This window comes from Staurois parvus, unplaced genomic scaffold (assembly GCF_062004578.1).
Source record: "Staurois parvus isolate SC_StPar_1 unplaced genomic scaffold, SC_StPar_1.0 ptg000006l, whole genome shotgun sequence".
Classification (NCBI taxonomy): Eukaryota; Metazoa; Chordata; class Amphibia; order Anura; family Ranidae; genus Staurois; species Staurois parvus.
The window spans coordinates 10,679,769-10,692,227 of NW_028317802.1; the positions used below are offsets into that span (position 1 = coordinate 10,679,769).

Here is a 12,459-nt window from a genome sequence, read left to right on the forward strand (position 1 = left end):
TGATGGGATTGTTACAGCTGCGACCAGGGGCGGACTGACCATTTGGAAACCCGGGCACTGGACACAGGGGCCCCATGATCCCCTATTGCCTGGGGGCCCCATGAGTTGTCAGTCCGCCCCTGGCTGCGACTGTGTGTGCACCCCAGACCTTGGAGACCATACAGTCGTATGCCAACTCATTTTTTCCTAAAGTGGTTGTAAACCTCTGACATACAATATGACATGAAATATGAACTAAATACCACTATAGTGTGTACTGAATAAGTCCCTTCTGACAGGTTTTTCAGCAACCAAGAGTTACAAAAGTGAGGAGGGAGCTCCAACACATAGCCTATAATTGGCAGCCTCAGCTCTGTTCCTATCTGGTAAATGAAGGGGGGTGTTTCCCTTCCTTCCAATCAGCTCCCCTCACTAAGTGTGAGTTCAGTTCGCCACCCCCTGCTTTCTGGACAAGCTGTATATGAGAGAGGAATGCACAATAGACAGGTACAACTTATGTAGAACACTTTGTTACATCTCTGTTTATCACCTGAGGCCAGTCACTTCAATGGGTGTATGTAAGGGTTTATATCCACTTTAAGCTTGAACTTGTATTTTTGTGTAGCCACTCCTTCTCCTTAACACATCATTATTTTATAAGTGTGAACCAGGAACAACAAGCTTGGGTCTCATAATACAATGCTTCCTTATGTTTAAGCAATGCTGTAAATTACCATAATACAAAACAGGTGTGAAACACAAACTTTTCTTGTAGTTAAATATCTTTCCTTTTCAAAAAACAAAAAGTGACCAAAAAAGTGACCTCTACTTTCTGGATATGGATACACCTTGCCATATTATTATTATTATACAGGATTTATATAGCTCCAACAGTTTGCTCAGCGCTTTACAATATAATGGGAGACAATACAGCAACAGTACAGTTCAATACAAAAGGGTTAGGAGGGCCCTGCTCCTTGCAGCTTACAATCTAAGAGGGAGGGGCTAGTACAAAAGGTAGTAACTGTGGGGGATGGACTGCTGGGAGGTGTAGAAGATTCCATTATTAGCTGAGGGCAGGATAGGCTTTCTTAAAGAGAAGTGAGCAGAGTAGGCGATAGCCTGATAAATTGGGGTAGAGAGTTCCACAGGATGGGGGAAGCTCTGGAGAAGTCCTGAAGATGAGCACAAGAGGAGGAGACAAGGGAGCTAGAGAGCAGGAGGTCATGACTGGAGCAGAGAGTACGGTTTGGGTGATATTTGGAGACAAGATTGGTGATGTAATTTGGGGCAGAGTTATAAATGGCTTTATATGTTATTGTTAATGTTATGAATTTTATCATATTCATATATTTCACTCATATATCTCATTCATATATCTCACTCAATATCTCGCCATATTCAATATCTGACTATTCTACAGTGTACTTTTTAAATCTTTTTCTATGAAATTAAAAACAATAATATAGCAATACAGTTTTAGAGAATAAATTATACATTTGATTTCCACTGAACTTTTAGAATCAAATGAAAGAAATACAGCTAGAGTGACTTAAGCCTTATTTATCAAAGTTCATGCAATAAAAACAGTCTTCTCTGCAACTGATCAAATTATTTAATCATTTAAAGGATAGTTGACCTTTAAAAAAAATAAATGCACATGATTTTTGAGGTAAAAAAATTGTGCCTTTATTTTTTTATTTTTTTTTTGCAGGAGACTGCAAAGCATTGCACCCAAGATCAGTAGATTGTGGGTGCAATGTCAGGCTCCTGCACAATCTCCCTCCAGCTTTGTGCCCATTCCTCTGTTTGGGCTTTCAGTTACAAAGCTGGAGGAAGAATTAATAAACTACAAGTGTGCTGTCAGCTCATTTAATCTAGAAGACCATCTACTGTGGTGGCAGTTTATTTATTCACAGATTCCTATAAATGAATGATGCAGCAGCTGTGTGGCCACACTATTTTTTAAAATGTGACCGTGGATGCAGGGAGAGGAACCCCTGCCCACTGTCATAATGGAAAGGAGGAAGGTGAGGGGAAAGGGGGTTGGCCTGCTGAACACTTTACATGTTACACCCTAAATGTAGATGTAACATGTTCAATAGGTGAACTTAGCCTTTAATGATGCAAAGTACTTGAAGCAGTAAAAAAGGGCCTGTTTTATACGCCTATTGCACAATAAAAAACTATATGTCATCACAACAAGCAATCATACCCAAACTTTTATTACCCTACTGTATCATTTTCCAGCTTTGAATCTAATGGGTTCAGGGCAGCACAGACAGCTCACTTGTAAGACTACTTACTGTATAATATACAGTATACTTACTGTATAAATAGTTCTGGAAACAACATTTTAACTTAGTATGCACTGTCAGTGTTTTGGATATCTTGAATTTTCATATAATTATCATAACAAATATTTTAACATTTACTATATACTCACCTGTATGACACTGTTTGAAGATGTCTCCTTACTAATTTCATTTCCAACACCTGAATCATCAGCATCAATTAAATTTTCTACGGGAACGTCTTGCTTGGATTTTACATAAGTAAAGTCATTTTCACATGAATCCAAAGCCACACAAACATTGTATGAATATGGAAGGGTTAAGGTTCCATCGCTGTACATAGAGAGTATTCTTGGATCCACTGTTGGATACAAATTTGTAGATAGAGGTCCAAGGTCAAGATTGGGCTTTGTTTGCTTGCATTTTGAAATTAAGATTAGCATTACCGTAATAATAAATAAAAAAGAAATAATGGCTACGGCAATTACTAAATACAACTGCAGATTGGTTTGAGGATCTTCATTGCTCTGATTGTTTATTTTAGGAGCCATCTGTTGAAAGTTATCTGCAATAATAAGATTTAAAGTGACTGTAGTTGAGAAACAGGGTTCTCCATTGTCCTTCACCATAACCACAACCTTGTGTTTCAGTATATCCTTTTCCTGAAAAAAACGTAATGTCCTGATTTCTCCTGTATGTTCATTGATGGTGAAATAAGATGGTTCTGACATTTGTACGAAATGATAAGAAAGCCAAGCATTGTGCCCAACATCTGCATCCACTGCAACCACCTTTGTTATTAAGGATCCTGGTTCTGATGCAAAAGGCACTATCTCAAACACAGCTGATCCTCCATTTTCTGGATATGGATACAAAATTTTTGGTTCATTATCATTGTGATCTACTATTCGGATTACCAATGTTGAGTTGCTGCTCAATGATGGAGAACCATTGTCTCGGGCATTAACTTGTACTATAAATTCCTTGTGCTTCTCATAGTCAAATGACCTCTGAGCATAGATGACTCCATTTTCTATGTTGACAGAAAAATAGGAAGACACTGGCACTTCTTCACTGTATACTGAATACATAATTTTAGCATTGTCCCCATCATCAGGATCAAAAGCATGTACTCTGTAGATTGATGCTCCAGGTAAATTGTTTTCTGGCACATGAATGACATAGGAAGGTTCCAAAAAAACTGGCGGGTTGTCATTAACATCAGATATCTCCAGCGAGATTATTCTTCCAGTGGAAAGCGGTGGGGATCCACTATCTCTAGCTAATACTGTGATGTTATAACTAGACACTGTCTCTCTGTCCAACTTACTTGAAGTCACAATTCTATAATAGCTATCTGATGACAGTATCAATCTGAAATGATTTTCTTCAACAATGCTACAGTCAACTTGTCCATTTTCTCCAGAATCTTTATCACTAACTTTAATGAGAGCTACCATTGTTCCAGGTGATGAATCTTCAGGAATGGGTGAAGATAATGTGTCAATGGATATCTTTGGAGCATTATCATTCTCATCTAACACTTGTATCAATACCTTACAATGAGAAACAAGTCCTCCTCCATCTTTAGCTTGAACTGATAGCTCATAATTCCTTGTCTTCTCAAAATCCAAATTTTTGTTGATGTTAATGGCACCGCTTTTGGGATGAATTCTGAAACGACCAGAAGGATGGACATTCCCTGATGTTTTACTGAATGAATAGGTAATTTGTCCATTTGTACCAGCATCCTTGTCATTTGCATTTATTGTAATTATAGTAGTGTTTTCTGGACTATTCTCATTCACACTAACTTTGTATACCTCTTGGGAAAATATTGGAAAATTATCATTAACATCAATAACAATGATTCGTATTACAGCTGTTCCAGATCTCACAGGATTTCCTCCATCCAGAGCTGTTAAAATCAGTTCATGAACATTTTGTAATTCTTGATCCAGCGATTTCTCTAACACAAGCTCAGGAGATTGAAATCCATCACTGCCAATCTTCATACTTAGTGTAAAATGTGAATTGTCACTGAGTTTATATGTCTGTACTGAATTAATACCAATATCCAGATCTTCTGCATTTTGTAATGCAAATCTTGTTCCTGGTGATGTTAATTCAATAGTTTCTATAGTGAAAGTCTCAGAATAAAATACTGGAGAATTGTCATTAATGTCCTCAATTTCTATTTTCACTTTGAAAATATTGAAAGGATTTTCAACCACAGCATCAAATGTTAGGGAGCAGGTAGCTTCTGATCCACACAATGTCTCTCTGTCTATCCTGTCCTTCACATAGAGATTTCCATTATTTACATTCACATAAAAATATTTCTCTGAGTCTGATGATACAATTCTCAGTTTTCTGGATGAGAGCTGATTAATATCTAATCCAAGATCATCTGCAATATTTGATATAACAGAGTCTTTTCTCATTTCTTCAACAATGGATAAATTAATCTGACTTGAGACTGAATGACATAGGCAGGAAAATAATAAGGAAAATACTACTTGCCACCTCAGTCCTTTGTTTGTCTCTGGCTTCATCTGATCCATTCTTAACATCTTCAATCTTTCATCAAATATTTTATATACAGAATGTATAATCCAATGACACAGGAATAAGGCACTGTTCAATCCCCTTATTAATGAAAACAGAAAATATCCAGCACCTTCCTGCTGAGAGAATCCAGAAATGTCTGTGCCTCTTCATGCAGATCTGCAGTGTGTGTGAATGAAGAAAATACCAGTGGATCTCCAGTTCTGTATTCTTCTGCTTATTGGTCAAACAGCGGCGCTCTGAGGTATAAATGAGGAACTGCAATGCTAAAGTTTTGTTCAGTAAAATGTATGTTTAGACTATTTTAAGATTTTAATTTTAGTCTAACTAAATAGCATTCTGAGCATTTTTCATATCCATTGGCATCTACTGTGTTTTAAAGCTGTCTGAAACTATTTGAATAAAATGCTTTTGTATAATATAAAGTGTTTATGCTCAGGAATGCCTAGCTTGTGTTTTCCCCATAATAGATTTCTGGGGGTCAGACAGTTTTCAAGAATTTCTTAATGTATGTGATGAAAATATTAACAAGCAATTAACCATGTTATTTAATATCAATACTTTCAAACATTTTAAAAATATTTTGTTTCAAATCAGTGCTGTGCAGTACTCTTAATAAATAAAATGAAAGTCAAGCTATATTGTTTGATAAACAATTCATAATTATAAACACTCAAACCCAACCCAGTGTGTCCATAATTCTTATCAAATATTATCCTGCTACAATGTGAATGTTCATGATAATGTTGCTTCCAAAAGTATCGTATATTCTTGTACTTTCTGTCACTGTACGAATAAATCTCTCAAGTATTAGTTCACCTTGTGTGCACAACCCTTCACCAGCACTCCAATACTCTCACATATGCTCTGTCTCAAAAATCATTAGGTCCCATGCGATTTCCCTTTAATCAGGGCCTCATATGCCAGGAGTGTTGTTTCCCAATGCTGAATCCAGATGTCCTTCAATCCACCTCGATACTCCACAATCCTTTAGTTGATATTCATGGGAAGCTCAAAAAAGAAAGGAATATATAGTGCTCTCTGTACGACCACTGATATTTTTTATTTAAAATCAGACAAAAGTATAAAATCTCAACTGCACAACAGTTTATATGTACTGTATTTGATTAGGAAAAGGCTCATGCAAAATGGAGGGCCACTCACTTTCGGTATGTGGTGTGATGTCATCGGCCCCTCCCAATGTGTTGCATCACAGAGTCATGTGATAGGATATGTGCACATTTTAAGTTGAGTTTTTATACTTTCAGCTAATTTTAAATTAAAAAAAATGTTAGTGGTTATACGGAAAGCACTAAATATATTTCCTTCTTTTCTGAGCTTCCTATGAATATCAACTAAAGGATTGTGGTGGATCGAGGTGGATTGAAGAACATCTGGATTCAGAAGAGGGAAATAACCTTTGAGACCCTTAAAGGGAAATCACATGAGACTTAATGTTTATTGGGTCAGAGCATAAGGTGAGAGTATTAGTGTGTTGGTGAAGGGTTGTGCACGCAAGGTGAAAGAATACTAAAGAGATTTATTTGTACTGTAACAGAAAATATAAGAATATACAACACTTTTGGAAGCAACAATATCACAAAACATTCACGTTCTAGCTGGATAATGTTTGATAAGAATTATGGACACATTGATTAGATTTGAGCTTTTATATTAATGAAGAATTGTTTATCACACAATATAGCTTGATATTATTTTAATTTATTTAGAGTACTGCGCAGCACTAGTTTGATACATTTTTTGCTGGTACATATGGGATCACATATAGTGTGGGCAGCAGTACTAGAGTGTATAATTGTATGTATATGTAGTGTTTGCACTTTGGTATTATTTCACACACATTTTTTGTTTCATTTCAATTAAAAGTGTATTTGTGATACAACTTGATCTGTTTCAAAATACTGTTTTCAAAATCAGGAAAATAATACCTGCCGAAAGGAGAATTGACTTGAGGGTAATGTTATTTTCTTCTCATGCATTTCAAAACAGAATTTCCTAAAGTCTACCTTCTAATCTCTTGTACTGTAATGAAGCCAATCCTGTGGCATATCACATGTGTACCCTTCAGCTAGTCCTATACTGAAATGGCTCATTCATTGGCAGGTGGGGCATTCACGTACAAACCCACTATATGAAAAATGTAATTATCCAGAAGGCCCATTGCTTTTAGAGACAGTGATCTGCATACATTTATCAGTAAATAGTGCCTAGATTGTCTTTACTTTCAACTGGTACTATAGTGGATGCTTTGCAAGCATGAAATATTAAAACCGATACCTAATCTTCTGTGCATATGGAATCATTACCTATATAAGTAGAATACTAGTTAATGTGATGGCATGATTAATACTCCTTAATAGCAAAAAGTACACCGCTGTGGGCATACCTCCAAACATTTTGACAAGAGAAGGAGGAACACCTCTCAGTACAAAGTATGGAGTAAAAGAACACATCCCTGCCATGCCCCATGATGGCAACCAATGGGTAGTGAGGCTACAGTATAATTTGCTAAGGGTCAGAGTTAATCATCACATGTTTCTGCAATGCAAATGAAATCCATATAAAATTTGAAAAATTGATCAACTATATAAATACTTGTAAAACAATTGAACGTATTATTAATGCAAATTAAAGGTCCTATACAAAAGGTGCCACCCGAGAGTAGAATCATAGCTTCAGTCATTCTATCCATGATTATTCAAAACCTACTGGAAAATATAACCTTCAATAGGCTCCTGTTAAACAAATGTTTCTGTTCCTGTGTAGTTACTCCTCTTCTTCAGCTCATTATAATTTGATAAATTTGAATAAGGTTAAAAAGCTTGGCCTATATTGAAATATTTTCTTCTGGTTAAACTAGGTTGTCAATCACCATAGTTCAGTAGAGGCGTGGAAACAGATACACACATTTTGAATATGTTTCCAACCCCTCCTTTAGGGAAAAAAGTAAGTAAATGTGTTAACGTGTTTTTTTCAACACGTCACAGTGTGGAGGTAACACAGCGTTCATTATATATCTTTTCAATGAAAATTAGTTTTAATAAATTATTATTCCAATACAGTTCTAGAGTTCAGTACGACTGTATCATTACATTTCCACTCAACATATTGAAAAAATATGATACAGATAGTGTGGCATGGTCCTAAAACAAAGAAAAATTCATGCAGTTGGGCAAAATATAAGTCTGATAAGCAGTTAGACAATGCAGATGGTACTGATTTACCAAAGACTCTAAAACATGAACCGACTGCACTTCCTCAAATCAAGCAATCACATCCAAACCTTTATTCTACTATTGCCATTTTCCAGTATAGGATTAAATCTAACTGATTTGGGGAAATACTAAGAGTTCACACTTGTTACAACCTTAGAAATAAGCGAAGATGGATAGTGCAGTCCCAACCATAAATTAAATACAAAGCACATTAGGCATACATCTGTCAGGGAGTCTATTAAATGATAAGCACAAACCAAACTAATAGAATGTGAAAAGTCCCATCAAGCAAATGCACTGCAGAGGCTGACATTTTTGAGCCACGAGTTATACTGTATATTGTGAAACAGTTTAAGAACCAAGTGATATATACATTCCAACTTAGAGAATTAATTGACGGAAGTGTCTTGGATAGCATCTACATTTTAAAAATAATTACTATTACCAATATTTGAAGAGTTATTGTATACTCACCGGTATGGCACTTTTTGGAGATGTGTCATTTCCAAGTCCTGAGTCATCAGCGTCGATTAGATTTTCTACAGGAACTTCTTGCTTGGATTGTACATAAGTAAAGTCGTTTTCACATGAATCCAAAGCCACACAAACATTGTATGAATAGGGAAGGGATAAGTTTCCATCGCTGTACATTGAAAGTATTCTGGGATCGACTGTTGGATACAAATTTGCATTTAGAGGTCCAAGATACGGAGTGGGTTTTGGTTGCTTGCATTTTGAAATGAAGACTAACATTACAGTAATAATAAATAAAAATGAAATGATGGCTAGGGCAATTACTAGATACAAGTGCAGATTGGTTTGAGAATCTTCATTGATCTGATTGTTTATTTTAGGAGCCACCTGTTGGAAGTTATCTGCAATAGCAAGATTTAAAGTGACTGTAACTGAGAGACAGGGATCTCCATTGTCCTTCACCATAACTACAACCTTATGTTTCAATATATCTTTTTCCTGAAAAGTACGTAATGTCCGGATTTCTCCTGTATGTTCATTGATGGTGAAGTAAGATGGTTCTGACATTTGTATGAAATGATAAGACAGCCAAGCATTGTGCCCAACATCTGCATCCACTGCAACCACCTTTGTTATTAAGGACCCTGGTTCTGAGGTAAAAGGGACCATCTCAAACACAGCTGATCCCCCACTTTCTGGATATGGATACAAGATTTTTGGTTCATTGTCATTGTGGTCCACTATTCGGATTACCAATGTTGAGTTGCTGCTCAATAATGGAGAACCATTGTCTCTGGCATTAACTTGTACTATAAATTCCTTGTGCTTTTCATAGTCAAATGATCTCTGAGCATAAATGACTCCATTCTCTCTATTTACAGAAAAATAGGATGATACTAGAAATTCTTCACTGTATATGGAATATATAATTTTAGCATTTTCTCCATCATCAGGATCTAAAGCTTGTACTCTGTAGACTGAGGCTCCAGGTAAGTTGTTCTCTGGTACATAAGCAACATAAGGGAATTTCATAAAAACTGGCGGGTTGTCATTAACATCTGAAATCTCCAGTATGATTATTCTTCTACTGGAAAGAGAAGGGGACCCTCTGTCTCCAGCTAACACTGTGATGTTATAACTGGGCACTGTCTCTCTGTCCAAATGACTTGTAGTCACAATTCTGTAATAACTATCAGATGATAATATCAAGCTGAAAGGCATTTCTTCTAATATGTTACAATCAACATGACCATTTTCCCCTGAATCCTTATCATGAACTTCAATGAGCGCTATCATTGTTCCAGGTGAAGAATCCTCAGGAATGGGTGAAGATAATGACGTAATGGATATCTCAGGAGCATTATCATTCTCATCCATCACTTCTATCAATACTTTACAATGGGAAACAAGTCCACCTCCATCCTTAGCTTGAACAGACAATTCATAATCCCTTGTCTCTTCAAAATCTAAATTTCTGTTTATTTTAATATCACCACTTTTTGGCTCAATACTGAAGAGGCCAGAAGGATGGACATTTCCTGATGTTCTGCTGAAGGAATAAGTGATTTGCCCAAATGTACCAGCATCTCTGTCTGTAGCATTTACATTGATTATAGTAGTATTTATTGCACTATTCTCATTCACACTAACTTTGTACACCTTATGTGAAAATATTGGAAAATTATCATTAGCATCAGTAACAATGATTCGTATTACAGCTGTTCCAGTCCTCACAGGATTTCCTCCATCCAGAGCTGTGAAAATCAGTTCATGAACATTTTGTAATTCTTGATCCAGAGATTTCTCTAACACAAGGTCAAGAGATTGAAATCCATCACTGCCAATCTTCTGACTTAGTGTAAAATGTGAATTGTCACTGAGTTTATATGTCTGTACTGAATTAATACCAATATCCAGATCTTCTGCATGTTGTAATGCAAATCTTGTTCCTGGTGATGTTAGTTCAATAGTTTCTATAGTGAAGATCTCAGGATAAAACACTGGAGGATTGTCATTAATATCCTGAATTTCTAATTTCACTTTAAAAATATTGAAAGGATTTTCAACCACAGCATCAAATGTTAGGAAACAGGTAGTTTCTGCTCTACACAAAGTCTCTCTGTCTATCCTGTCCTTCACATAGAGGTTTCCATTATCTACATTCACATAAAAATATTTCTCTGAATCTCTTGACACAATTCTCAGCTTTCTAGATGAGAGCTGCTTAATATCTAATCCAAGATCATCTGCAATATTTGCTATAATAGAGTCTTTTCTCATTTCTTCAGCAATGGAATAATGAATCTGACCGGAGACTGAATGACACAGGCAGAAAAACAAGAAAGGAATTAATACTTGCCATCTCAGTCCTTTGTATGTCTTTGACTTCATGTGATGCATTTTCACATCTGCACTCTTTCAAGAAATATTCTGTCAAATATTTTAATATACAGTAGTTGTAATCCAGTGAATGAGAAAGAAAGCACCATTTAAAGACAAGAGAAAATATTCAGCCCCTTCCTGCTGAGAGAATCCAGAAATGGCTGTGTCTCTTCATGCAGATCTGCAGTGTGTGTGAATGATGAAAATACCAGTGGATCTCCAGTTCTGTATATTTCTGCTTATTGGTCAAACAGCGGCGCTCTGAGGTGTAAGTGAGGAACTGCAATGCTAAAGTTTTGTTCTGTAAAACTTATGTAAAATCTTTTTTAAGATTTTAATTTCAGCCTAACTAAATTCCATACTGAAATTTGTCAAGCCTAATTTGTTGGAATTCCAAAGTTTTACTGTTTTAATGTAGTTATAATGTTTCTTAAGCATCCACATATTTTATGTGTGGGAGTAATCCATAATGCAACATTTATGAATATAATATTTCTTTATGCAACTTACATTTAAAGAAATTATTTGTATAATGTATTTCAAAATTGTCTCAGATTTTATTACTAAAAAGCTTTAAGTTTAAGGTATTTATACTGAGGACGACTCAATTTGTATTTTCCAAACAATTTCAAGCTATTCTTAATATGAGTATTGAATTGCAGAAATTAATCATCTGAACCTTCTTACAAAATAAACATTTTTGAAAACTGTTTCTAAAATACTATTTTCAAAATTATGCAAATTACACCTTCTAAAAAGAGATATATACAATGTCCACCACATAAATTTTAACAGACTTTGCTGCTTCTAACCGTTTTCTGCTTTCAAGTAACAGCTGTTTGTTACACCATGCCCATGCAGACTGATTCTGAATTGAAGCGGCTTACTCATTATATTTGCCTGGTCCTAAATGCTCTGTTGAGAAAAACTGCAGTGCCTGCATGCCTTTAGTAGTATGTAACCATTGAGAAGTATCTCACAAAAATGGAAATTCCTATTGCAGATAATACCTAAATTTTGACTAATATCTTAGTAAAGACTTCTAGGGAAATCGCTGAACGACTCACACAAGCAGGAAATTACATTTCTGGGGATTTTCCATGCACTAAAAGTGTAAAGAATGCTTCAGGTTGCCACAGCGCATTGGATTTTATAGAAAGTTACAGCAGCTGAGGATTGAACATTTTTTAAATTTTTTTAATAACACTACATTGCAGTATGCCTTGTATAGCAATTGAATATGCTATAATAATTGTTTTCATTTTTTTTCATAAAAGTTATCCTTGAATCCTTGTATCATCACTCTTTTTGACTGTGTGGTATTTTAAATACCTAGCAGGTGGGGGATTTACCAACAAGCCTACCTTATGAAAATAATATTACCCGAAGGCTCTCGTGTTGTACCAGAAAACTAGGCTCTTTACATTGAACTGGTACATTTGTGTGGGGCTGTCCAATCATTAAACAGAAAAAAAATATACATAACTGACAAATTGACAAAATTACTAGATAAATAGAACATGTTT

At 35.7% G+C, this 12,459-nt stretch overlaps 1 protein-coding gene across 25 annotated transcripts in view; it reads right to left on the reverse strand.

Annotated features, from left to right (window-relative positions):
- The window catches only part of LOC149474329 (protocadherin gamma-A3-like), a 440,639-nt gene that overhangs the window by 209,568 nt on the left and 218,612 nt on the right, over window positions 1-12,459 (reverse strand). The window contains exon 1 of one of the 25 annotated variants that reach the window (XM_089659049.1): window positions 8,552-11,041. The exons of 23 other annotated variants lie outside the window; for them this stretch is intronic. In XM_089659049.1, the coding sequence (XP_089515175.1) occupies window positions 8,552-10,951 (2,400 nt within the window). In that variant the 5' untranslated portion in view covers window positions 10,952-11,041. Of the gene's footprint in view, window positions 1-2,425; window positions 4,966-8,551; window positions 11,042-12,459 lie in introns of those variants that run through there. One more of the 25 variants, XM_089658837.1, reaches the window with a different exon arrangement.